Below are 23,969 nucleotides of genomic sequence, written 5' to 3' on the forward strand. Positions count from 1 at the left end.
TTGACGAGCTTCTGTGGGTGCGTGCGCCCCGCCACGGTGGTCTAGTGGCTAAGGTACTCGGCTGCTGACCCGCAGGTCGTGGGATCGAATCCCGGCACTGGCTGCTGCATTTTCGATGGAGGCGAAAATGCTGTAGGCCCGTGTACTCAGATTTGGGTGCACGTTAAATAACCCCAGGTGGTCGAAATCTCCGGAGCCCTCCACTACGGCGTCTCTCATAATCATGTGGTGGATTTGGGACGTTAAACCCCACATATCAATCAATCAATCAATCAATCAATCAGGGTGCACGCGCCGCGTGTACGTGCTTTCATAAACTGAAGTTACATTCGCTGCGTTGGCGTGAATTGTATTAACATTTGAGATTGATGAACGGTGGGCGGGTATCTATCTATCTGTCTATTACTTGCTTTTCATCTATATGTAGGTCGTGTTTCCATGGAGGCGAAATTCTAGAGGCCCATGTATTAACTTAGATTTGGGGTGCACGTTAAGGAATCTCAGGTAATTCGAAATTTCCGGAGTTCACCATGTGGCGTTATGCGTAATCGCACCGTGGCCTTGAGGTGTAAGACGCTATCTATCTATCTATCTATCTATCTATCTATCTATCTATCTATCTATCTATCTATCTATCTATCTATCTATCTATATATCTATCGATAGATCGATCGATCGATCTAATCAAATCTAAAGCTTATCTATTAGGAAATCATGAGGCCGTTTCTGTATGCGAACTCCTTATTCGGACAGCCGAGTTTAGGGACGTCTGACTATGGCATCGTACACAACCCTTGCACATGTGTCACAAGCGACCTTGGACTCAGACAGCGATGCGCGTCTGGTACGTCATTAAACTGTCGGTGGCCCCTCTGACACATAATGACGCAGCACATGCTTAACGATTGTGCATTGTGAAGGTAATGCACGCACTGGCCATCTGCGTGGTATGCCAACCTTTCCCCGTCAATAGCTGCGTTTTTCTTCTTGCTCTTTTTTTTTTGTGACGTGTTGTTAGTGAAGCCCTTTGCCATCCACCTTCGCCAGACATCAGCGACGCCCCGTCCTCTGCGGCTGGTGTATATAAATCTGCAGCTTGATGTCGTTTACCGCGGTGCGTTAGCGACGTTTACGATGCCACGCTCGGTTTAAACGCATTGCCGAGTCGCCATCAAGGGCAGGATCTGGCACAACGTTGTTGCCACGAATCCCAGCTTCTCTGCAAACAGCAGTGCCGCTCCACATGCGCCACGTCTATTTCTTACAAAAAAAAAAAAAAAAGGTGGGAGCGACTTCTGTCCCTCTGTCAGTCTGTCGCAGTCATTTTCGTTAACCTTCTAACCGGGGACGTAAGAGTTACATCAAGTTACGCTTACCGCCGAATGCATCTCCTCACTCGCCGCTAATGAAGAATTTTTATTATCGTCGCGTTCTTTTCTTGTATGCTGTTGCATTCTTCGTCCGTAATGTCACTTTTTTCGTCTGTTTTCCCACTCCGCGCCTAGCGTCGTCTGCTCGTCCCCGGCGGTTAGCACAGCACATGCGTTCACTTTCCCACACAGCGTGCACGTCTCAGTGCTACGCGGTCCATCGAGTAAGCACAGCCAGACGCAGCCGCCGGTTGTTTTCCTTGTTTGCGTTGCGAAAATACTTTGCGTCCTCTCTTTGTGACGTCACTTATTTGCCTCCCGCTGCTTCTCTGTCCGTTTGCCTTTTTTTTATTTTGTTACTTTCCGGTGGGCCTCTCGTTATCCTGGTATTTGCATGCCGGCTCGACAGACAGAAATTTCCGCATCGTGGACTTCCCTCACAGATTCCACCCTGCCTATCCTCTGCTCTCTCTCTTTATCCGTCCCTCCCGCTGCCGATGACAATTTCTTTATTGCTCACGAAGATGACGTGATCATTGTCGAGCTCACGACTATGTCACGCCTGCGTGTATATGCTCCGAGTCCGTGCAACCATTCCCACGTTGGCCATTCCCGTGCGTCTCATTAGTGAGCGGAAACGTTCTTTGCCGCGAGGCCACCTCAACAATCTCCTGTAAGCAGCCGTCCATCTATGGCACAGAGCTTAGTCGAATACCTAGGGACTCTCAGATTAGTAGAAGTAAACAACTTTATTAGAATTATCAGAGGAACGACCAGGATGATGTTCGACGGTGGCCCTCAGTAGCGTTAAGACGTTCCGGGGGTCAGCTATACTGCGCCACACAGCGCGCCTGCAATCCACGCAGGATACAACTTATTTTATGGGTAACTGGAACATAAGACGTAGCTAGCTTATTGTAGACGGTAGCGCATGCAGATTGTTGGCCCTATGTAACAGACTAAATGGTCGGCTTAAGTCGCTAAACGGCACCGAATACGATTAACGCTGATATAAGGTTTAAACATATGCCTGGTCTCTCCATCTTATCCCGTCACGCCGTTAGTACCACCTACACAGCTAGCGCCTTTGGTTTCGCGTGCATGCCTGTTAGCATCGCCGATTGCATCCTGCTTGAACGCAACGAGACTTTGTACCTACGCACGCGCAATAGCTTGCGCAACCAACTTAAAAGGAAGGCCTGCCTCGCGCGGTCGCCCTGCTCTCCGTCAACGCCGCGGTGGCCACATTCCTGGTTGCGTCGGTGGGATGCGAGCGTGCCCGATTTAGAAGCTGACATCACTTTCATCTCAATGGCAAGGCCAGTCGTTACGAGAGGGCTAGCTGAAGCTCGCTCTCCATCACCATCACGCTTGTGCGCGACGCCCCCTTCATTGCCCAATGATGCGTCGCACCTTCGGAAGCTTCGGTCGCGAAAATAGTTCGTGCCATGCCTCCCGCGTTCGTCGAGAGTGTGCTAGCTTTCCTTTTGCTCTCCGATCCGTGGCTGGAAAAAAAAACTCAGCTCGGCCCGTGGTGTGGAGCCACCTCAACACTCTTTCACATCACGTGGGAGTGTGCAGAGCACGACGAAGAACACGACACCACTGGCACACGGGAGGAATGGGAGGCGCTGCTGTCTAGCCCAGCCCTGGTGTATCAGCTGCGACTGATCCACGGAGCTGAACGGATGGCTCGCGCCAGTGGGGGGCCTGGAATAGGGGCACCACCCTGCCGGACAGACTTCGCTCTTCACCCTGTATATTCCTCGGTGCGCTGGAGTTCTGGCCTGTCTGGATTATGTACATAATAAAGTTTTCGACTACTACTGCTACTCGACGCAGCGTTATCGTGCTCGCGCCGTAGACTTAGCCATGGGAGAAATTCGTGCGTGAGCGTGTCACTGTGCGCGTCACTTTCGGCCTTCAACGCCTCCGCGTAAACGCACCTATATAGCACAGAGACCGTAAACGTGAATCGGGAATGTGTGCGTAGCGTATACCCACACTCGTCGCCTACGCGGCCAACGAGTGGGTCGGTTTCGAGAAGTTTGTCTTTCGGGGCTTACTCGGCATTGCGAGGAACGGTGAAGAAGGCAAACGGCGAGCTCGCCGCGTGTTACAACCGCAACCCCAACGTAGTGCCTCTTCAGTCGTATAGGTTATGACAGCTATGCAGAAGACGAAAAAAAAAAAAAACTTTCGCTTACTCGAAAGAGCTCGGATCACGCGCCATCTCGAAGGTCATAGTAATATTACGGTCTGAAGTCAAATGGCACTGTCGAGTTATCTTGTGAAATGCCTGCCCTAATTGATTTATTTATTTATTGATTGATTGATATGTGGGGTTTAACGTCCCAAAACCACCATATAATTATGAGTGACGCCGTAGTGGAGGGCTCCGGAAATTTCGACCACCTGGGGGTTCTTTGACGTGCACCCAAATAAATGCCTGCGATATTGCTGGGAAATGCAACAGGAAAGATAGGTGACTTCGCATGCTGCCTGTGTGTTGGCATGCGCACCTTTGTAAATTGGTTTATTTCGAACGTGAATAATAAAGTAATCGATCGTGTTTAAGGTCCCAAAGCCACCATATGATTATGACAGACGCCGTAGTGGAGGGCTCCGGAAACGTCGACCACCTGAGATTCTTCAACGTGCGCCCTAATCTGAGCACACGGACCTACAGCATTTTCGCCTCCGTTGAAAATGCGACTGCCGCAGCCGGGATTCGCTCCCGCGACCTGCGGCTCAGCAGCCGAGTGCCTTAGCCACTAGACCAGCGCGGCGAGTGAACGCGAAAAATAAGCCAGTTGTTAGCGAGTGGTTCTTAATTCTCTGTCCGCTGTGTGTTCCCACGCTCTCATTTCGCCGAATGAATTAGAAATGTATTTTGTTGCTCTTAGCGATGCAAGCTGAGGACACTCATCGCGTGCCGAGGCCGTAGAGATTCGTCGTCTACATGCAATGTACTCGCTTAAACGTTTATCTGAAGTAATTCTTGCCGTTTCACTATGTAACGCAGAACTATAGGCCGTGGCGTTGCTTCTAGGCGTGACACCGTGTGTAGACCTGAGAGGAAACGCGAACGCTAAAGCCTATCGAACGGTTAGGCCTTCGTGGAAGTTCGCCGCTAAATTCGGTATCAAAAACAAGGCAGTATATCAGATATCAGGGCGTTCACATAATGCGCGAAAAATAAATAAACGTGATGTATCGGCGTCAAAAGCGGCATGACAACCCGCCCGTTCCTCGATTTTTTCATCTCGCCTGATGTCTACACGACACCATCGTGTCTATGTGTGTACGCCGGGCGTATGGTATTACACGAAGATTGACTGATTGATTGATTTGTGGGGTTTAACGTCCCAAAACCACCATATGATTATGAGAGACGCCGTAGTGGAGGGCTCCGGAAATTTTGTCCACCTGGGGTTCTTTAACGTGCACCCTATCACACGAAGAAGCGCAGGTATTATAGGCGCGGCGGCTCTCTTTCCAAACTTCGTACCTCGAACTCGAAGGGTATACTTTCAACCAGCTTATAACGAGACGTGTTATGATTTATTTGGTCCTGCACCGAAGAAGAAGAAGTGAGACGTGTTGCGTTTTCTTTCGACCTTGGCCTGCGCTTCGCGCTCACGTTTTACTCGGCGTATCACCCTGTAAGCAAGCCCGCCCTCTATGAAAAAAAAAAAAAAAAACGGGGAAAATGGTAGAAGGTGAAAAACAAACTACTACAGGGGCGATGTGTCGAAGAAGAGACAGTTTTTCCGCGGTTCTGCAGAGTTACGCCCCACATTCTGGTTTTCGATACTTTCTTAATGGTGGTTTTTGGCGATAAAGACACGCGGGGTGTGTTTGTATTGAATTACCATAGGAATGTGTAGCGACGGCAGGAGAAGCGCGCTTGTCGCGATTAAGATAAGGCTGCGGCCGCCTTTTCTGTTTCTTGATTTTTTTTTAAATACATGTTTACCGCTTAACGCACTCGCGAGGGCTTGTATTGAGAAACTAATTCGCGCGAAGTGTGTAATGATGCGTGTAGAGTAATGCATCGAGGCGGCATACGTGTGGCAAAGGAAAAAGTTGTTGAGGTTAAGGGCAAGTTCTGGAGGGCTCCGCACGGTGTCGCGCTATACTTAAGTGATGGAGGGAACGCATGAGAGAGAGAGAGTGTTCGCAAGACGACCTCTTGGCATGCCGTTGCTCTCACTTAATGACTCCTGCCGGAATTGTTTCGCTCGTTCCGCTCGAAGAAGGCACGTATAGTATATAGAATCGTTTTGCTTCGTAATTGTCCCTCCCTCGTGTCGCAAAGGCACCGATGAGGGATGGCACAGCTATAACCCGTGATGGATGAAAGATAATTATTATTTCACGCTCTTCCTGAAGCGTCGCTGCATCTTTTTTTTTTTTTCGGTGACTGTGAAATTTGTATGTTTTTCAAGCACTCGAAATGTGAAAGTGCTTCAGCCACTCTGAGCGCTTATACGGCACGTGTCGACTCTTGTGCGGGGTTTTCCTAATCTCGGCAACACGCAGTTAATTAGTTTATTAAAAACATCATAGCGCCCAGAATTTTTAATGAAGGCGTACGTACGGCAAAACTGCATAATAGAGTGATGGGTTGTCATAATCATCGTCAGTATATACACTGCAGGAAGAAAGCGCCCTATTCAGAATTTAGATTCCATTCGTTTCGTCAAAGTGACGTTCCTCTTATGCCTTTAAATTTCGCAAGTTCGTCGCGTCAACCATGCCTCCGCAGTCCTCGAAGGCGCTTATATTATACTTCGCACGTCCGAAATCTTTGTGTGGCATTTATTGTGTTTGCGTTCTTCCTATCAATCGCAGTTGCAATGTAATGGGAATACTCACGTCTTTAACCTTCACCGGCCGATATCGTATCTCTACCGTGGGTGTCCCATTGCGTGTGTCCTATCACTTAGGCCTATCAGTAGGACTGTCAATTGGGCCTATCGATTGGGTTAACGTAAAATGTACGGCAGCGCACGTCACTCGGCTTTCGCAGATAAAGCAATATAATTGATGAGGTTATTTCGTAGTATATGGCAATAATTGTGTGAAATATGTATTCATGCGGCAAACTGATACAATAAAAAATGCATATTTTCACCCAACGGGAAAGCGAGCTATAGGGCTTTCATTTGAAGCTTATACACGCAAGTCCAGTGCCGTACAATCTGTCTCACATGGCATCGTCTGTATCACGCTTCCTCGCAGTTATTAAATACGCCGCTATAGGCGGCGCCACCGTGTTAAGCCCACTCGCCAGGTCATCTCCATGGATTGATTGATATGGCTGTACTCTTTAGATCGGGCGGTGGCTAACGCCAACAAGCCGTAATACTGCAGCACCACACGCACCGACCCCCAACGGATGCCACTTTGTACTTTTGTTAACTTTATTAGTTTGTTTATATTTTACCGTGCAGACTATCAGAGCCAAAAGGCAATGCGCAGCTGCGTTGTGTGTGGTATCTCGAAAACGAGAAAGAATGAAGGAAAAAAAAACTTGGAAAGAATGCGCAGCCCAAACAGGAAGTGGAGACAAATCGACCGGAAGTGCAGTCATGCGCGCGCTCACATAACGGTTCGGGCAGATTACGCTATACAGCCGACCTCCAAGGCCAAGCTCGCCGTATGTAGCGTATATACACAGACACCCGCCAAAGCGACTCATCCGTGCGTGCAGTTCGGGCGTATGGAGCTGATGCCGACGTATCTAAATGCACATATACTATATAGAGCACTCGCGCTGCGACGAGCGTATACTCTTCCTAGTTTTCTGGCAAGTTCGTGCGCGTTTTTACGTGCAACTCGCCTCGGTACGTGCGTGTATGTTCTGTGTTTGTCCTTGCATATTCACGGATGGGACAAACTCTTTATGAACCGAAAAATGAATAGCTGATTTTTTGTTATTCGAATTGAGCACACACACACACACACACACATGCATGCACAGACACTTACACATTCACAGCCAAATTAACGAGCTTGCGCTGACGTTCACGTATGTTTGTTTTTTGTGCTGTCATAATGGCTTTTTCTGCACGTTAATTCATCTAGATGAGTAAGTGGGCGATTCTGCACAGTTTGTTTCGATCAAGTCAGAGGGCCCTATTCGCTGGTGATCTTATTTCTGTTTTATGCATGATTAACTATCGTTATAGAAAGTGGGTTGTGTGTGTGGGGGGCGGGAGGGGGTAGGAAATATTGGCGTCCGTACAAATGTCTCGAAGCATAGCCTTGAAGATTCTTGGCAGCACCCCCCTCCCCGCTTTACTAAGTCAGTGTAAAGCAGATTTTGCCCCCCCCCCCCCCCCCGTGCACTCACACCTATGCGTCGAAGTCGACTCGTCTCCGCACTCGAGTGTGTCACAAGCGTGCGTATGATAACAACACTTATGAATGCGACTTAGTGCGAGTGTCGTAGCCCATATGTCAGAGCACGTTGGCGTCATCTCATCATCTCTCAACTAGCTCAAAGCCACAACGCTGCCGTGGAGCCGCACCACGCTGCTTTAGTTGCCGCCTGCCCTCGACCACTTTGGTCCAGAGAGAGTGTGTGTATGTTCATCGGAAGAAGAGAGGTCGGTACGAGGTAGAATGCCCCGCTGGCCAACGGCAACAAGAGCAAGAACTGGGTAATATACCGTTCTCGTTCAGCGCGCTTTATACGCAGCGCTTGCCTTTCGTCGTCTAAGGTGCAGATCCTTCCGGCCCTCAATGAAATGCACCGGGTTTCTGGAGCAAGTTCGGCGTTATTTAGGGGCCCGGTGACCTTTCAGACGAGAGAGAGAGAAAGAAAAATGGAGGAAGACGTGGCTCGGATGCGAGCGCGCGTGTATTTCTCTGGCGGGCCTTGCGGCGGGACAAAAAAAGAGCCTCGGAAAGCGAGGAGCTCCTCCTCGTTCGGGTGCAAGGACCCACGGGGGTCAAGCGAACGCGAGAGCAATCTGGCGGCGGGCCGTCGTTGTTATACCGGAGAGCATTATTTCCGAGCGTGGTCCGCTACTATGCCGGCCGGTCGACGCGGATGGCTGCGTGGCGCGGCGTTCGTGAGAAGACCAAGAAGACTGGGAAGATAAAGAGAAGGCGGCCACGGTCTGCCGGGCACAGCGCAAGCTCGCCTTGCCTTGCGCCGCGAGAGTGACCGGCGGCCTGCTGGCTGACCGACCATCGGTGTGATGCGAGCCCCGCGGGACCCTGTAGGAAGTGAAAGAAAGGATCGCGCATGCATGCGTGACGTCACTTCCGGGATTGGTGGGGGGTAGCAGTGGGAGACTGGCCGCGTAGTCTATAGGTGGCGAATGAGGGAAGGGAATGACGCAAAACCGTTACACGGAGATGTAGTGCGTAGTACACTTGACCTGCGCGGTTTTAGCGTCGTTTGTATAAATAGATCGCGTGAGCACGTGCGCCCGGTAGGATGGGAAATCGGGAAAGAGGAACACTTACGTTGGTTTCCTTTACGATGCTAGTTTTCTGTATAACTTCTTTGCGAAGTTTCCTATGTAACTTCTCTTAGCTAGCTTGCATCGTGTACTTTCTTTATATAGGTTTTTTCTTTTTCTTTTAATTGTAGGGAGCGTATACCAAATAGAATCTACGCAGGTAAAGTAAAATATACAAAAAAGTACTAGCAATACTACACAGAAAGCTTTAGAAATGATTGAACGAAACAAACATTTATCACTGTAAGCGTGTCACCTATCGCTCCTGTTGTGCACGGCTTCTATGGAAACTTTGTAACATTAGCTTCTATGGCTAATGAGAAATATCGAATGCTGCGGAAGCTCTAGAGAGTGAAATGGTTCTTTGGGCATTTCAGCTCCAAGTGGTTTCCGTAAAGACTGCGTAAATCAACTTTCTTTTGTTGAAGAAGTCATTTATTCCAGAATGTAAACGGTCACCTGATTCGAGGTAGCCGTGGACTCGGGCTAATAAACTATAGCTGTTGACCAGCAGTAGCTTGTCTTAAGCGGTGCCTCGCATATTTATGTTTCTAATCAGATTGGTTATGTCTGCGGATTCTTATCCATTGCCAGATTATGTGGCGCAGAGCATGGTTTGCAGTCTTTCGTATATGTACCGGAATGCACAGTAAGTACCGTAGAGGCAAAAAAAAAAAAAACGGCACTCAAAAGCGGTCGTTCAAACATAATATTAAAAAGAACCTATAAATGAGAACCTTTCGCGAGCGTTAGTTCTCGTTAATATTGTGCCTAAACAAAAAGACCCCTTAAATTTACACTTCTTTCCTTCGTTCAAACGTAACGTCTTTTGGGTTGGCTTCGTCGTTTCTTGCACGTTCCTTTCGTTCGAGAAGTTCTGTATGACCGTGCCTTCACGTGATCTTTCGAGAGCACAAAACGCGCGACTTTTCCCGTACGTTTCACTTTTGCGCGCGTCGTCTATGTTCGTGGAGTCGCTGCAGCCTTTACTAGCCTGATGGGCCGATCTTGCCGTGAGAATGGGCTGTCCTCTCGAGGGAGTCAGTTCTTACCGTCAAATGATCGCTCGGCCTTTCTTTCTTTCTTTCTTTCTTTCTTTCTTTCTTTCTTTCTTTCTTTCTTTCTTTCTTTCTTTCTTTCTTTCTTTCTTTCTTTCTTTCTTTCTTCCTTTCTTCCTTTCTTTCTTTCTTTCTTTCTTTCGTCACACACCTAGCGCGACAAAAGGAAAGAAAGCAAGCGTAGCGTTCCGCACTTTGTGTTTGGGAAGCGGCCTCGATAGCTTTCCGTTCGCGCCGTTTTTTACTCATGCTTGTACGAAGTGAACGTGAGGAGCGGTGTCGCGCCGACTGCTTTGGGTGAAGGTGGGCACACGCCACGTACGCGACGAGGCAGAAATCTACCTTTCGCACAGCCCGAAGTGGCGTGGAACTGGATTCATTCTCTTGTCTAACCTACAACGTTTCACTGCAGCTACCCCCTCTTCCTCCTCCCCCATCGCAAGAGTCGTAAGTAAAACCGTCTTCCAATTGGATGCAACGATTAAAATGAAGCAATTACGTGCTGCCCAAGGCAGCCTGCCTTTGGTGCCCGTCTTCACGAGAACCGACGGTTCTCGTGAAGACGGGCACCAAAGAACCGATCGTTCTTGGTATGCAACATCGGGGCTCCTGATTACTGCCTCATTGCTTCAGGCATAGGTATGAGCACGGAGGAACGGGGGGGGGGGGGGGGGTGACCACCCCTTCTAGTCAGCCAAGGGAGGAGGCGCGAAATCTGCCCCATACATTGACTTAATAGAAAGAGGGGGAGCTGCCCCACCTCCCTTGAAAGGGAACGCTGGGCACGCCGGATGCTTCAGGGTTCCATTAGTTCAGGAGCTACAGTACTTCACGGGCCCTCGGCATGACCCTGCGCATATAGACAAATGAGGGACAGGTCCGACTGTGTAATGGTGTGTGGTTGAATTGGCGCCCTCGTTTGATTATCTGGAAAAGGGACAGGGGCGCTTTTCCTGTGCGCGCGTCTATATGGTTCCTGTTTATGTGCATCTGATGAGCAAACGGGAACTTGTCCATCACGGAAAGCCATCAACGTACAGAGGAAAGTTCTCATAACAGAATGGAAGGGGTCATAGTGGAAGAGCCTGAAAAATGTGTCTTCTAAGACTTTTTTTTTTTTTGGTGCAAGAATTGATCACTGTTAGACCGTTGCATTACGTGTTCTTTATCTACGGTAACAACATGGGACGGGATTTGAAAGAGTGGAAGAAGGATGTAGCCGCTAAATCAGATCGCGTGTTAGCCCCGCCCAGTTAGTGTGCAAAACCGTCTAACTACCGCGCAGCCTCTTAACGCGTGAGCCGACGCATCTATCTTGAACCTCCGCGGAAAGGCGGAAAGGGCGAGGAAAGAAGAAAGTGTACGAGAGGCGTTGACGAGTGGAGCAGGAAGAAGGATAAGGAAGGAAGCCTTCCGGCTATCGAGTTGTGTGCCGGGCGGTCTCTCTCTCTCTCTCTCTCTCTCTCTCTCTCTCTCTCTCTCTCTCTCTCTCTCGAGCGGCGTTCGTTGACCCCGTTCACGTCGTCCCCGCGACCGTGGCCCCGTATACACGAAGTGTGTCTCTCCCGTGAACCGGGCATACACATCTGCTGCTCGCGCACCTCTGTATATCTCGCGCTGCAACGATTCCGCTCGTACGGACAGGTAACGGTGAAGACCTCCATATTCAGCGATGGCCTCGCCCTTCAAAACTCTACGCACGCAACTGCCCTGTCTGTCTGTTTTTTTCAAGTCTCACGCAGGCGTAGTCGGAAAGAAGAAGCTCGTCGAAAGACACGCCATCTCTCCCTTCTCCGTCCGTTCAGTTCGGTGCACTGCACTGAAAGGCTCCGGTACTCAGCTAGGCTATCGAAAGCTATAGCGAGGCTATGCTATGTGCGAACCTACAGAACTCAGCTTGGCTATATAAACGAGGTCTGTCCAACCATGGTATGGTGCACTGCAGCAAAAGGTTGAGGGAATTGCGTCCAGCAATCAGCACCGAAAGCCGGCCATAGCTATTGTGTTCCGCGCAAGGCAAGGAGAGGGGGCCCGTTGTGCTGCGTCACCTCGATTCTCACGTGATGACTCGCACGAAGACCTTGTACACAACGGAGGAACCTCTTCCTTCCGGTATAGGTTGTTGTGATTGGCCGACACGCAACCCTACAGGCTTTCCTCGCCCTGCGTCGATGTTCGGGAGAAGAACTAAGTATATTGTACAGATTACGCTGCGTCGTGAGTCCGTCCTGTACACCACTTCACTGCAGTGTGCGGTTGTTTGTACGCTTACAACCACGTGCGCATACAAACACGCTACGTTCAAACAGCAGGCCGACGTCTAATCACGGCTCTGGCATCTCTTCCTTTCTTCATCTCCTTCCCGTCGCCAACGAGTGCAGCGCCTCTGTACTCCATTGCGTGCCTCTGATGGACGTCCCTTTCAAAAGCCGGATACAGTAAGCTACATCTCTAAGCCAGACGTATATGTAGACGCGGGCACGTGTCACGGTATAGCCGTCGCTACGCACGGTCCGTTAGCCACGGAGTGGCTGTGGGGTACGTAACAGAGGAAGAGGGCCTATAAGGATATAAGTGTCCCGAACAATGCCCACCGCAAACGACATCCGCGCCGTATGCGGCCCTCGTAGGACAACGCATCAAGGGCACGCCACGATCAGAGATGACCTTTCTCTCTTTCCTTCGTTCCCGCCTGGAGAGTTCGTTTTCCGTTGCGTGATGACCGTTGTGGAACGACGCGTATATAAAAAAACAAATATACTGTTAGGTATACGTAACGTGCGCATGACGACTCCCACCAGGGGGACATGCAAGCCTGTACGGTGATGTAGCAGGTCGCCGTGCATGCATCTGGTCGTGGTCGTATCGAGAGCAGTTGCTCGCCCTCTGCAGTGATGGCGTTTCCCACGCGCGCTTCCTATTTTGTGCTCCCTCGCTATTTCGGCGTCTCCTCCTCCACCCGCTATTTTAACCGGCCTCGTGGGGACGTCTCATCCTCCTGGGAGGAAGGAACCCGCTATGTTATAAGCGAGTGAAATGAGTCAGCGAACTCACGCGAGCGGGCGTGACGAGGCGAATGTTTTAGCGTGCACTGCCTAAGACGTGTGCGTGCACCTGAGTCGTGGCTCTCTTGTTCTTGTCCCTAATCAAGTAACGAGGAATAAGCACGGGTCGACGTAAATTAACTCAGCGTGTTCGTGTATGCATACGTAGCGCTAATATTATTTGCGTGCAGTGTGTAATTGTCTTGTGAACGTGCGCACCGGACAGCAACAGCCCTGGCAAGCTTAATATTATCGCGCGCGCGTCGTTAAACTGTTGAACGGGTTGACCGGCCCGTACTATGTGTAAATAATAAGATATAAGCCTAGCAGCTGCGGATGTGTTATTGAATACCCCAAACTGCGGTCCCTTATGGTCTTCGCGTGATCTACTAGGTCGCGCTGATGTCCCGAAGCTACGTATCCCGTGCTTGCATGTAAGCACGATCTAATTCCTATACGACCTGGCGCTTGCACAGGCGATCTTGTTACGTTCTCTATGACCCCCGTCCTATACGTACAAGCAGCTACCTACATGCATGAGAACGTGTAGGTTTCCATATTGGTAAATACGTATAGTATACCCCAGACAGCTTCGAAAGAGGATGTATGAGCTATTAGAAGCGATATTGTGCGCCGTGACGACTAAAGCCCCGGCTGTTGGGAAATGGACAATGTTTTCTTACAGGAGTAGTTAAACGTAGCTGATTGGATTTGGTAAAGCGTTACTGCACCGGCATACTTGAACACTGTATACTCTAAAATCTACAATATGTAGTCTGAAAGGTGAGTTGCAACACTTATGGATGGGCCCTATAAACTGTTGATTTGAGCGAATAGCAACGTATTTGTGCTTGCCGAAAGAGGCAGGGCTTCTGCGGGTTATATATATTTCCACTGCTCGGTCAATGATTCAAACCAGTGTTGAATGGTAACTAACGGTGGTGCGTGCATGAGTGTTGCTGCAGTAGATGTAAATGCATAATCACGCATGTGGATTCCTCCTCGTTGTTTCCTCTCCATCTCTTCCTCTTCCATGGTGTGGCGCTTTGCCCAGGAGGAAAGTACAAGCGTATACCCGGCCCACGAAAACCGCAACTGTCACACCTATCTCCACGGGCTATATCCAAGCTCCTTGATCATTAGCTTCTCGGACGCTTAACGAGGCACGGCCATTATCGGCTTGTTCATTCTTCGAGGACTTGCTTGTACAATGACGCTCATGGAACAACCAGCCAGCTGCACCGGGCAGAACAATGGAAACATTTTTCAGTCCAGTCTAAAGAAATGCCGCCTGTTTTCCTTATTACACTCTTTTTCTCATCTGTCTCTCTCTGGCTAATGGCATCTGTATGAAGAGTTGGCGGCAGCCCTATACGGTTCGCCGTTCCAGCTTTTTCTCTTTACGCATGTTCTGTAAGGTGGCGACTCGTTATCATCAGCGTACACGTCTTTGGTTATCCTTGGAAGCACGCCTGTTATTCGTACACGTTAGTAGTTTGCCTAATAAGCCGTTCTAACACCTGTTTAGTTATGGCATGGTCGCCTCAAAGCCTTCTGCTGTTACTTAAGTCGTCATTTTCTTACAAACGTTTGTTGCTGTATGAGGCGCTTATGTTTTTTGTTTGTTTGTTTCCGCGATCTCTTTCTTCGGTGTTTTATGCATACATTGTTTCCGATGATGAAGCGCTCACGTAACAGTGAGCGAAAACAAGAGTAGTTTGAAGTAACAGAAAAAGTTCAGCGTATACATGTCACATGGTTTTACCGTGGTCGATTAGTCACTTGGTAAAACATACATATGAACAAATGCGACGCTATAGATCTCCGGCGCCACAGTATAATCTGCTATAGCGTTGGCAGTCATTTTCTACCGATATTTGACCGAATGAATTAAAAGAATGGTAATCCGTTGCAGACCATAGATTTTTTTTATTGTTATCATTTACCGCTAGCGTGCCTTAGTGTGCGGTTATGCGCAAGTCACCCAGAGTAACGCAGACATAACGACACAAAACATGCTACCGAACACGGACACGCAAGCATGCACATGTGCGTGAAAAACAACACAACCATATGAACACGCATAAGTACAAACACAGCCACTGACAGGCGCGCATGGAAAGAAGCAAACGTATTGTGACGGGCGAGGCTAATGCCTGCATGCAAATCTCGCAATGCTAGATTTGCCTGAAAACTACATCATCCTCATCATACACTCGTGAGCAGCATCGCTGGGACCAGTTGGTGCCGCAAATATATTTATTCTATCTATTTAGCCGCGGGGGTCTGGGTGAAATCGAGTTGTACCACCTTATAGTTAGCATGCTTGGCCGATGCATTGTGCTGACGCAATCCTACGCTGCGGAGCTGTACAAGTTTTTCTCTTTTTAAATCTCGCTCGTGTCGCTACCCCGCTGGTCGCGGCATCGAATCCCGGCCGCATTTTCGTTGGAGGCGAAAATTATTGACGCCCGTGTGCTTACATTTAGGCGCTCATTAAAAAAAAACACTAGGTGATCGAAATTTTCGGAGCCCTCCACTACGGCATCTCCCGTAATAATAATCATTATTATCTGGCCTGTGTCGTGGCCACAATTTTATTGTATTGTTTTCCTTTCTACTTGTTTTGTTTTATATTTTAATTTGGTAGCTTGTTTTTTATCACCTTTTATTCTCTTTACCCAATTTTCCCAAGTTAGGGTAACTAACCGGTTTGAAGAAATTGCCAGCCCCTCTGTCTTGCCGTTTGCTGCTCTTCCTAACTTCCTTTGCTCAGAAGTGTGGCAGCTTGGGCTAGTTGGGTATGACATGACGATAGTTATAGCGCGATAACAGAACGACGACACAGAGTCCTTCGTATCCTTCTTGTCTCTGTGTCGTCGTTCTGTTCTCTCGCTATAACTATCGTTCCTTTGCTCGCCACTGTTCGTGAAAACATTCTCAAATTATGACTGGTAGATTGCCACTATCCCTCAAGAGGAAGGTATATAACAGCTGTATCTTGCCGGTACTTAGCTACGGAGCAGAAACTCGGAGACTTACAAAGAGGGTTCAACTTAAATTGAGGACGACGCAGCGAGCGATGGAAAGAAAAATGACAGGTGTAACCTTAAGAGACAAGAAGAGATCAGAGTGGATTAGGGAACAAACGGGGATTAAGGATATCGTAGCTGAAATCAAGAAGAAGGAATGGACATGGGCCGGGCATGTAGCGCGTAGACAGGATAACCGCTGGTCGTTAAGGGTAACTGACTGGATTCCCAGAGACGGCAAGCGGGTTAGGGGGAGACAGAAGATTAGGTGGGCAGATGAGATTAAGAAGTTTGCGGGTATAAATTGGCAGCAGCAAGCACAGGACCGGGTTAACCGGCGGAACATGGGAGAGGCCTTTGTCCTGCAGTGGACGTAGTCAGGCCGATGATGTTCGTGAAAGCGCACAACAAATAGAAAAACCAGACGCATCTACGAGCACGCAACGCCAACGCAGGCACGCGTGAGCACACGCATGTGCGTGCGCGCGTTGATTTGTGACCGTGAAGGGTCACACGGCGAGCGTCGTGAATAATGGTCCGATCGGGCCTTCATCTGGAAATGGTTGCGTCGCGTGCGGTGTCGTCGAGTCGGCGGTGTAATCGAGCAGACCTGATCGCGCGGAGGACTAACCTAAACGGACAACCGGTTCCATCCGGGACTTCCGGGCCGCGAATCCGTCCTAATCTCACCTCTACAGGACGGTGTGAGGAAGGGAAACGACGTGCGAATCTAACCTGGTCCTTCGCGAATTTTCCGCGGGAAAAAAGAAACAAAGATGGCCCCCGCGCGCACGGCAGCGAAGGTGAAGCTTCCTCGATGGAGAGAGGTCCCTTTGGAGAGTTGCACGTGGGAAGACCGTCTGCTATATATATTGTAAGAAAGAAAGAAAGAAAGAAAGAAAGAAAGAAAGAAAGAAAGAAAGAAAGAAAGAAAGAAAGAAAGAAAGAAAGAAAGAAAGAAAGAAAGAAAGAAAGAAAGAAAGAAAGAAAGAAAGAAAGAAAGAAAGACCTGCAGGAAAATAAAGCTCCGGGAAGCGAAAAGCTCACAAATCGCCAAAAAACGGGCGATTCGAGAGCGCCCGCTCGCTTCCTCGCAACGGCTCAGGGTGTTTGCGAACGTCCACAGGCGTAATAGCCCATACACGTGAACCTCTTCTTCGGAGGCACGCGCTGAACTTCATGCAAGCCCCACGCCACGGTATGCGCTTATAACAGTACTTATCTCTCTTCGTATATATATACATGTGCCGTCCGAAAATCGTTTCACGGTCGGCGGCCGTCCCGACACACACACACGGACCCGGAAGAAGCAGAACCCCGCAGTGGACTGTTTATACGATACGGCCCACCTGGGGATCGCTTATATCTCCGGCGCTAAACTGGCGACCCGAAGTGTATAGAGAGGTGTCTACGGGAGGGGGAGGTAAGACAGCTATAACGTCAGTGGCGTATCTGTACTGAAGATTTTCTCTCGCTCTCTCTCGTTCATCGGAGAGATCTCGCGGTCTTCACGTTCGGTGAGGCAGGGTATGTGCGTTGTTACATAGCCGCTTCTCTTAGCGCACGTGGGCATGGCCGCCGTTATCTGACGAGGTGGCGCTTCGATCGTGCTGCTTTTCCTTTGCAAAGCGTGATGCGTGTGTGTGTGTGTGTGTGTGTGTGTGTGTGTGTGTGTGTGTGTGTGTGTGTGTGTGTGTGTGTGTGTGTGTGTGTGTGTGTGAGTGAGTGAGTGAGTGAGAGAGAAGGAGAGAGAGCTTACACTCCAGTTGTGGCCTACCGAGAGAGATACGTTTATACATTTACGTAGGAAGGAAAAAAAAGAACGAAAGGATAGCCCAACACGCGTCCACCACGTAAGTGACGCACATGAGTGCAGACATACAACAGCGCAATCGAACAATTAAACGCTCTCGACCGATTGGCTCTCTCAGAGGTCACGAGTTTGAGTCGATACTTTCGAGGGCAGAAATATTTCACAGAGTGCTTCTCTCTACAAGGTCGGCTGCGTGACGTAATGTTCTCCCCACCGGGTAATTTCTTCCTCCATGCATACGCTAGAGGGAGAACAGTGTATAGTGGGTCGTGTCTTGCTCGGCGTGGCACGCGCAAGATAACGTTTTCCTTCCGTTATCGGGATGATGATGATGATTCCTGCTGCGTACGTGTCTGGGGCCCTCTTTTGTTTCTTTAGTTTTCATGGCGCCGGGAGGGGGGGCGCTCCGGTGAGAGAGTGACCTTGAGCCGGATGGGAGGAACCGTGCGGAAAACGAGTGTACCTGTTTTTACAGCACGGGACGTGCTCGACTGTCTTCTCTTGGTCTTTTTTTTTTCTTTTTCCTATGGCTTTTCTTTGAGAGTTATGCTTCGAGCCCACGGTCGTACGGCGAAGACATATATAGTTGGAACAAGGCGCTCCTGTGTAGTAACGCTGTCCTTGACTCAGCCTTAACGGTATACCTTCATCTCAGAGCATCCGAGAGAGTGCACGTGTTAAACCCATTAAAGTGTAGCTCTCTATACATCTTCCACGCACGCATTGTTGATCTTTGTGACAGCTTACCTGGCACCATTCGTTCTCACCGTTGTGAATCTTTCCGCGTGGGCCAACTGTGTCCTCTTGTGTGGTTTGACTCATATAGTTTTCCGGTTTCATACCTTACATGACAAAGGCGTAGTCAGAAGATTTTACGGCGAACGCCTTAGACGTCTCAACAAACGCGAAAATTTACCGTCATCGTCAACGCGAGCGATGGGGAAAAAATAAACATCGCGTGATTACGGCACCCTATGATAGTCAAAATTTGTGGCGGTGCTATGACGCTTCATATGGTGACGTCGTCGCACGAAAACGCCGTCGCTTGATCAAAGGTGGTGGCCGATCACAGAGGCAGTGCAAAACAAAGCCAAGTGCAAAAAGCATTTCAATGACTCCGATCTTGGAAGCCGTGCAAAATTGAGTTAAGTGAAGAAAGCTTTTTGAGGGGTGATTGAAGGATCAGTGTACGTCGACTGGCAAAAAGAAAAAGAAGAGGGCTTTTTGCCTTGCAGTTGTCTTAGCGGATTGCATGATCAACCCATGAGTCTTTTTCGAGAGTGGTTCAACTAACCTTTGTATGTGTTCGTGCGTGTGTTTCTATGCGTGTGTATACTACATGCATAAATGAAAAATGACAAACTCTGGATAGACCGGGGGATTGAACTCCCTCTACCGTATAGGCCTATCTAGGCTGGTGGTATATAAGATATATGTATGCATATGAGTGCGGCTATTAAACAATCAAACGCTTCATACGACTGCTGCTCTTTTTCTGCAGACATCAACGAGTGTGAGATACCCGCGCTGGCAGCGTTGTGCGTGGAGAACGCCGAGTGCTGCAACCTGCCGGGACACTACGTCTGCAAGTGTCAGCGAGGCTTCACCGGCAACGCCACCGTGGCCTGCAACGGTGAGTGTTCACACGTGCGATTCGCGCGCGGTGTGCGTTACGCGAAAGCGTGTTTTGCATAGACGAATACGCGTGCGAATCTGGTCCGAAAGCCGTACTCCTTATTTCGACCCTGTATGCAATGATGCACAAACGGTAATGTATAGCCACTATGACACATCCACTAATGCTATGCCCAACGTCAGTATTGGTTTAAGTCGGATCTTACGAATAACTTTGTCGAGCAAGAGCTGAACGAGGAAGGCGAGGTTTCGACATTCTGGACGCGTCTGCTCAGCCAGACTCGGAAAGTTGCCAGGGACCTGACGCGCAAATTAACAATACAAATAAAGAAGATGCACAGTATATATAGTACGCCAAAAAGAAAACGGTGATTGATTTTATCGTTCGAACGCAACATTGTCCAGTGGTGGTATGTTTATCGAGACTGACATATGCCTTATATATTTTTATAAGTGCCAAAATGTCTCTGTACAGCAAGATGAGGAGGCATGACATTGTCAGAGACTACGAATTAGTTTCGGCGGTATCGAAATTCAAGCGCTGAAGCAGGAAATAGAGCCTGCACACCCCCAGCTTGTCAGCCCGGCAACTTAGTGGCGTTGTCACCAGGGTGGGTTTAACATACATGTATCACTACACTCTTACGGCGTAAGTGGTAGATGTCGTGCATGTTTACCGCGTAGGTCGTCATATATCGGACAGTTCTTGCGCGTCTGTTGAACAATCAGGGGACATGTGACACTTGCATTGAGGTGTCGTGCGACAGCGGCCACAGCTGGTCACAGTCTTCTCGCGAACACTGACGGCGCCGAAGTGCACGGCTATGCAGAGCGAGCCTTGAGGTGTTGCTCACCCCGGTGCAATTTTTCTCGCACTCCGCGCGTGGTCAGGAGTCGCCTACTTGTCTTCTCTTGCCTTGAAGAGGCAATCTCGGGGCAGGTTGCGGAAAATAACAAGTACGAAGAAAACAAACCACTCAGACGAAGTGCGGGGTCTTTAGAGTGGCATGTCTTTATATACTCCGGAAGAATTTTCTGTCCTCCATTAAAGAACTCCCTCTCCCTCTCTCTCCTCTACTTTTGTTATTTCGTGTTGTTTACTTGGAGATGCAGTACCAACTCAACCAGCGTACCGCCCTTCTGAAGAGCTCATCGCAGTGTATAAGTTCGCGAGGTGCCGGCATGCTCCTCTACTTGGACCTCAGTAGAGTGCGACGTCCTAATAACGTCGTCAGTGCACCGGGGGTGGGGGGGTAGGCGTCTCACACCACTCCCAGTCCACTAGCTTCTTCGTTCAAGGGCACTTCGGCCGTGTCGACGAAGACTTGCACGGTCGCACGGACAGGCAGCGCGAACCTTGTAGGAAGCTCTCCGGCGCCGAGCCGTAGACAGTGATGGATGCACCCGACGCGCGTCCACGGGCTCGCACGTGCGACTATCTGCGCGCGAGTCATCCCTCCCGCCCATCTATCAGCAGGGCTTGACGGCGATCGAGGCACGCGCTTAATACACTCGGCTCGCTGCGACATGCATACAAACACGGATACTGCACACCCTGCATGCCGAAGAATTCGGCACCTGAGAGTGTCGAAGCTGCGGAGGTGGCGAGGATTACGATGCGCCTCCCGCAACGCCTTGAGCCGCCGCATAAAGGCATGCCGGTGAGCGAAGATATGCGGCGATATGTTTCCTGCCGTCTCTCGCTCTCTCTCAAATCGCAATATAAATCTGTACGACATATGCAGGTTCGTTTCCCTCCGTGTTCTGTCGGACATTTTTCTTTTTCGTCGCTGTCGTTTATTTCGTTAGCAGCGATAACAGTCCGGGGTGTTTCGTCCACATTTCGCGAGCGCACCTGCATAGCACTTGTCATCGACATAATCGTGTTTTCCCAGCAGAAGCAGCAGCTGTTTTACCTGACACAAGATTTCAATCCCGCATGCAGTGATTCCCCAACGTTCGAGGCGTGGAGTTTCCGACCAAAATCTCCGGAGGGAACGCTGCAGCAACCTCCATCGTTCATATACAGGGAAAATTTAGCGAGAAACTGTAGTCATCATACGCAGTTCCAGGAAGGCGATGAAATAAATAAGCCAACGAAGACTTCGTCTTCAGTAATTTTCGTTCAGAACTCGATAGTTTGAGCCATCGTGACGCAGTTTGCCGTGTTCCCCTTCGCGTTGTCATCATACCAATCCCGGCCGACTTTTACGGGTCGGTTGTCGATCAGCGGTCGTACGGAGAAGATGGAACAAGACGTGGAACGGTTATATACGAGGCAAACAACGAAACCCGTCGTCTGCTACACGAACGAGTGAAACACCAGACGGCAAGATGCGCATCCTTGAAACTCCCCTCTTGTCTACTTTCTATCTGTCGTTTTATTCTATCCCTTCCTTTGTTTCTCGTGGGTCCCGTAACCTGCGCCGCCCACCGACCGAAGCGTCGTTTCGTTTCCCTTCGAAGAATGGCGCCATAAATATGGCCGAGTAAAGTGAAAGTGACAGCGTGCACATCCGTTTCGTTGTCGGTTACGTGAAGAGTAGCGCACCTGTGCAACCAACCAACCAACAACCTCGTCTATATCATTCTGTCGTCTCCGCACACAGGCACCATCTTCTTCTTCTTCTTGCGTTTCTTCTTCGTTTTACGTGATTCCCTTCGGAAACGGCTTCTCGGAATTCACGCCGCGCGAACAAAGAACGCCGGAGAAGAAACCGAACCGTTGTCTACCACCCCTGCCCCTCGCGTCTGCTTCATTTTTTTTTATGTCTTATACCCGAAACCGCGCAGAAACTGCGTAACCGCATAGCTTCCCATAATTGAGGCGTGTACGTTTCCGACCATACGATCGTTACTTTGTTCCTTCTCTCGGTGTCGGCTTTAAGCCATTACCGAAAGTACACACACATACGTACAATAGGTGAGGCTATAAGTAAACCGTTGCATCGGTGACCTTGCGTATGCTTCGAAGGATACGCAGACTATACGTAGCGTCTGTCTCACGTTTCTGACCGTCCGCTTGTATACTTGCGGCGTCGTCTGCATCGAGCGTTTCTTTTTGTCGTCATTTAGACCGCCATATACTTTACGAAGCACGAGGATTGCAGTTTTCCTTTCTCCGTCTTTTTGCCAAGGTCGTGGAAAAGAAAAGAAGAAAACGTTCTCGATTTTGAAGCAGGAATGCGTGCTTCTCCGCCGTACTACGAGACGAGGTGGACGTTACTACCGAGTTTCCTTTTTAAAAAAAAAACGAAGTAACTTAAGAAACTACGCCTATGCGCCCAAGAAGAAAGGGCAACCGATCTTATCCTCTTTCCAAACTGTCCAGACACGTTATTTCATTCTCACGCCTATTCTGACAGCTAACTCCCCCTGCCGGGGAATCGCGCTCACTTTTTGTGCCTTTCTCGAAGCGAGGCGTTTCATATTTCGAGCGCGTTTCGATCGCGTTCGAAACAGCTTATAGGCGAAATCGATTTTCCGCGAAGCAACATCACCGCCCGCGATGGCCAGAAAGCTTGGGAAAGTGAGACCTCCCCCGACGCCGAAAGGGCGCGCTATGGTACGTTCGTATGCATCATCGGATTCGTCACACTTTCGGTCCTTTCTCTCGCGCACAAACGCACCAACACAACTGTCTGTCTCGCTGTATACGCATGCGCGAAGCGTACACACTCGAAATGCGCGGGTACGCATTTTGCGTATGTGTTTTACTACGTGTGTATAGTTTCACTTGTGTACGATTCACGTATGCATGCTTCACGTGTGTATGCTTCGCTTACACCGCACGCCGCGGACAGCAGCGTCGGATCACTCACCTCCAAACGCGTAGCGAATGCCCACCGCGACGCGCGCTTTGCGGCGTTGCGATGACGCGGCAGACCGAGAGATGGCGCTGACCCGAGTAGTTCCCGAGTGCTCGTACGGAAACGAATGAAAGAAAAAGAGACGAGAAAAAATGTTGGAGGGGTGAGAACACAATGCGCTTCGTTTTGTTTGTTTGTTTTATCTATTCCGTGGTGGCACGTTACACAGAAAACCTTCCTTTCAAACTCACACAAACACAAACATTGCCCACAAAGACAAACAAATTGTGCTCCTTGTGCAACGTAACCGAGAGCCATCCGCCAAAGCGAAGGCCTCTGTGGCAAACTCTCACACAGACGTGACGCTTTTATTATTGTTATTCAATTGTTTGAGTGACTCTCTGAAGAAGAGAAAGAAAGCACATGGAGAGATGCGCACTTGTGCTTTCAGGGCACGTCTCTTTTCTTCCTCTGAACGCGGATTTCACGGCGCGACGCCCAGAGATGGGACGATTTTATACGCTGTCGGTTCAAGCTCTTGCCCTCGCAAATCCCGCGCGCGTGCACGCTGCCCCCATCGCGTGTACTTGTCCGAGGATGACGTTTTTTTTTTTTTTTTTAGGCCTTTGTGTACTTGTGCACCTGCCGACGCGTTGTCCTAGTGGTTATGGCGTTTGAGTGCTGACTCCAAGGTCACGGTATCGAATCCCGGCCGTGGCGGCCGTAC

General features: G+C 49.5%; 1 protein-coding gene across 1 annotated transcript in view; it reads left to right on the forward strand.

Moving 5' to 3' along the window:
- LOC119180327 (uncharacterized) overlaps positions 1 to 23,969 on the forward strand; it is a 141,620-nt gene that overhangs the window by 32,264 nt on the left and 85,387 nt on the right. The window contains exon 4 of the mRNA XM_075889103.1: positions 19,300 to 19,431. Within this exon, the coding sequence (XP_075745218.1) occupies positions 19,300 to 19,431 (132 nt within the window). The remainder of the gene's footprint in view (positions 1 to 19,299; positions 19,432 to 23,969) is intronic.

The sequence above is a fragment of the Rhipicephalus microplus genome, chromosome 3 (genome assembly GCF_043290135.1).
Source record: "Rhipicephalus microplus isolate Deutch F79 chromosome 3, USDA_Rmic, whole genome shotgun sequence".
Classification (NCBI taxonomy): domain Eukaryota; kingdom Metazoa; phylum Arthropoda; class Arachnida; order Ixodida; family Ixodidae; genus Rhipicephalus; species Rhipicephalus microplus.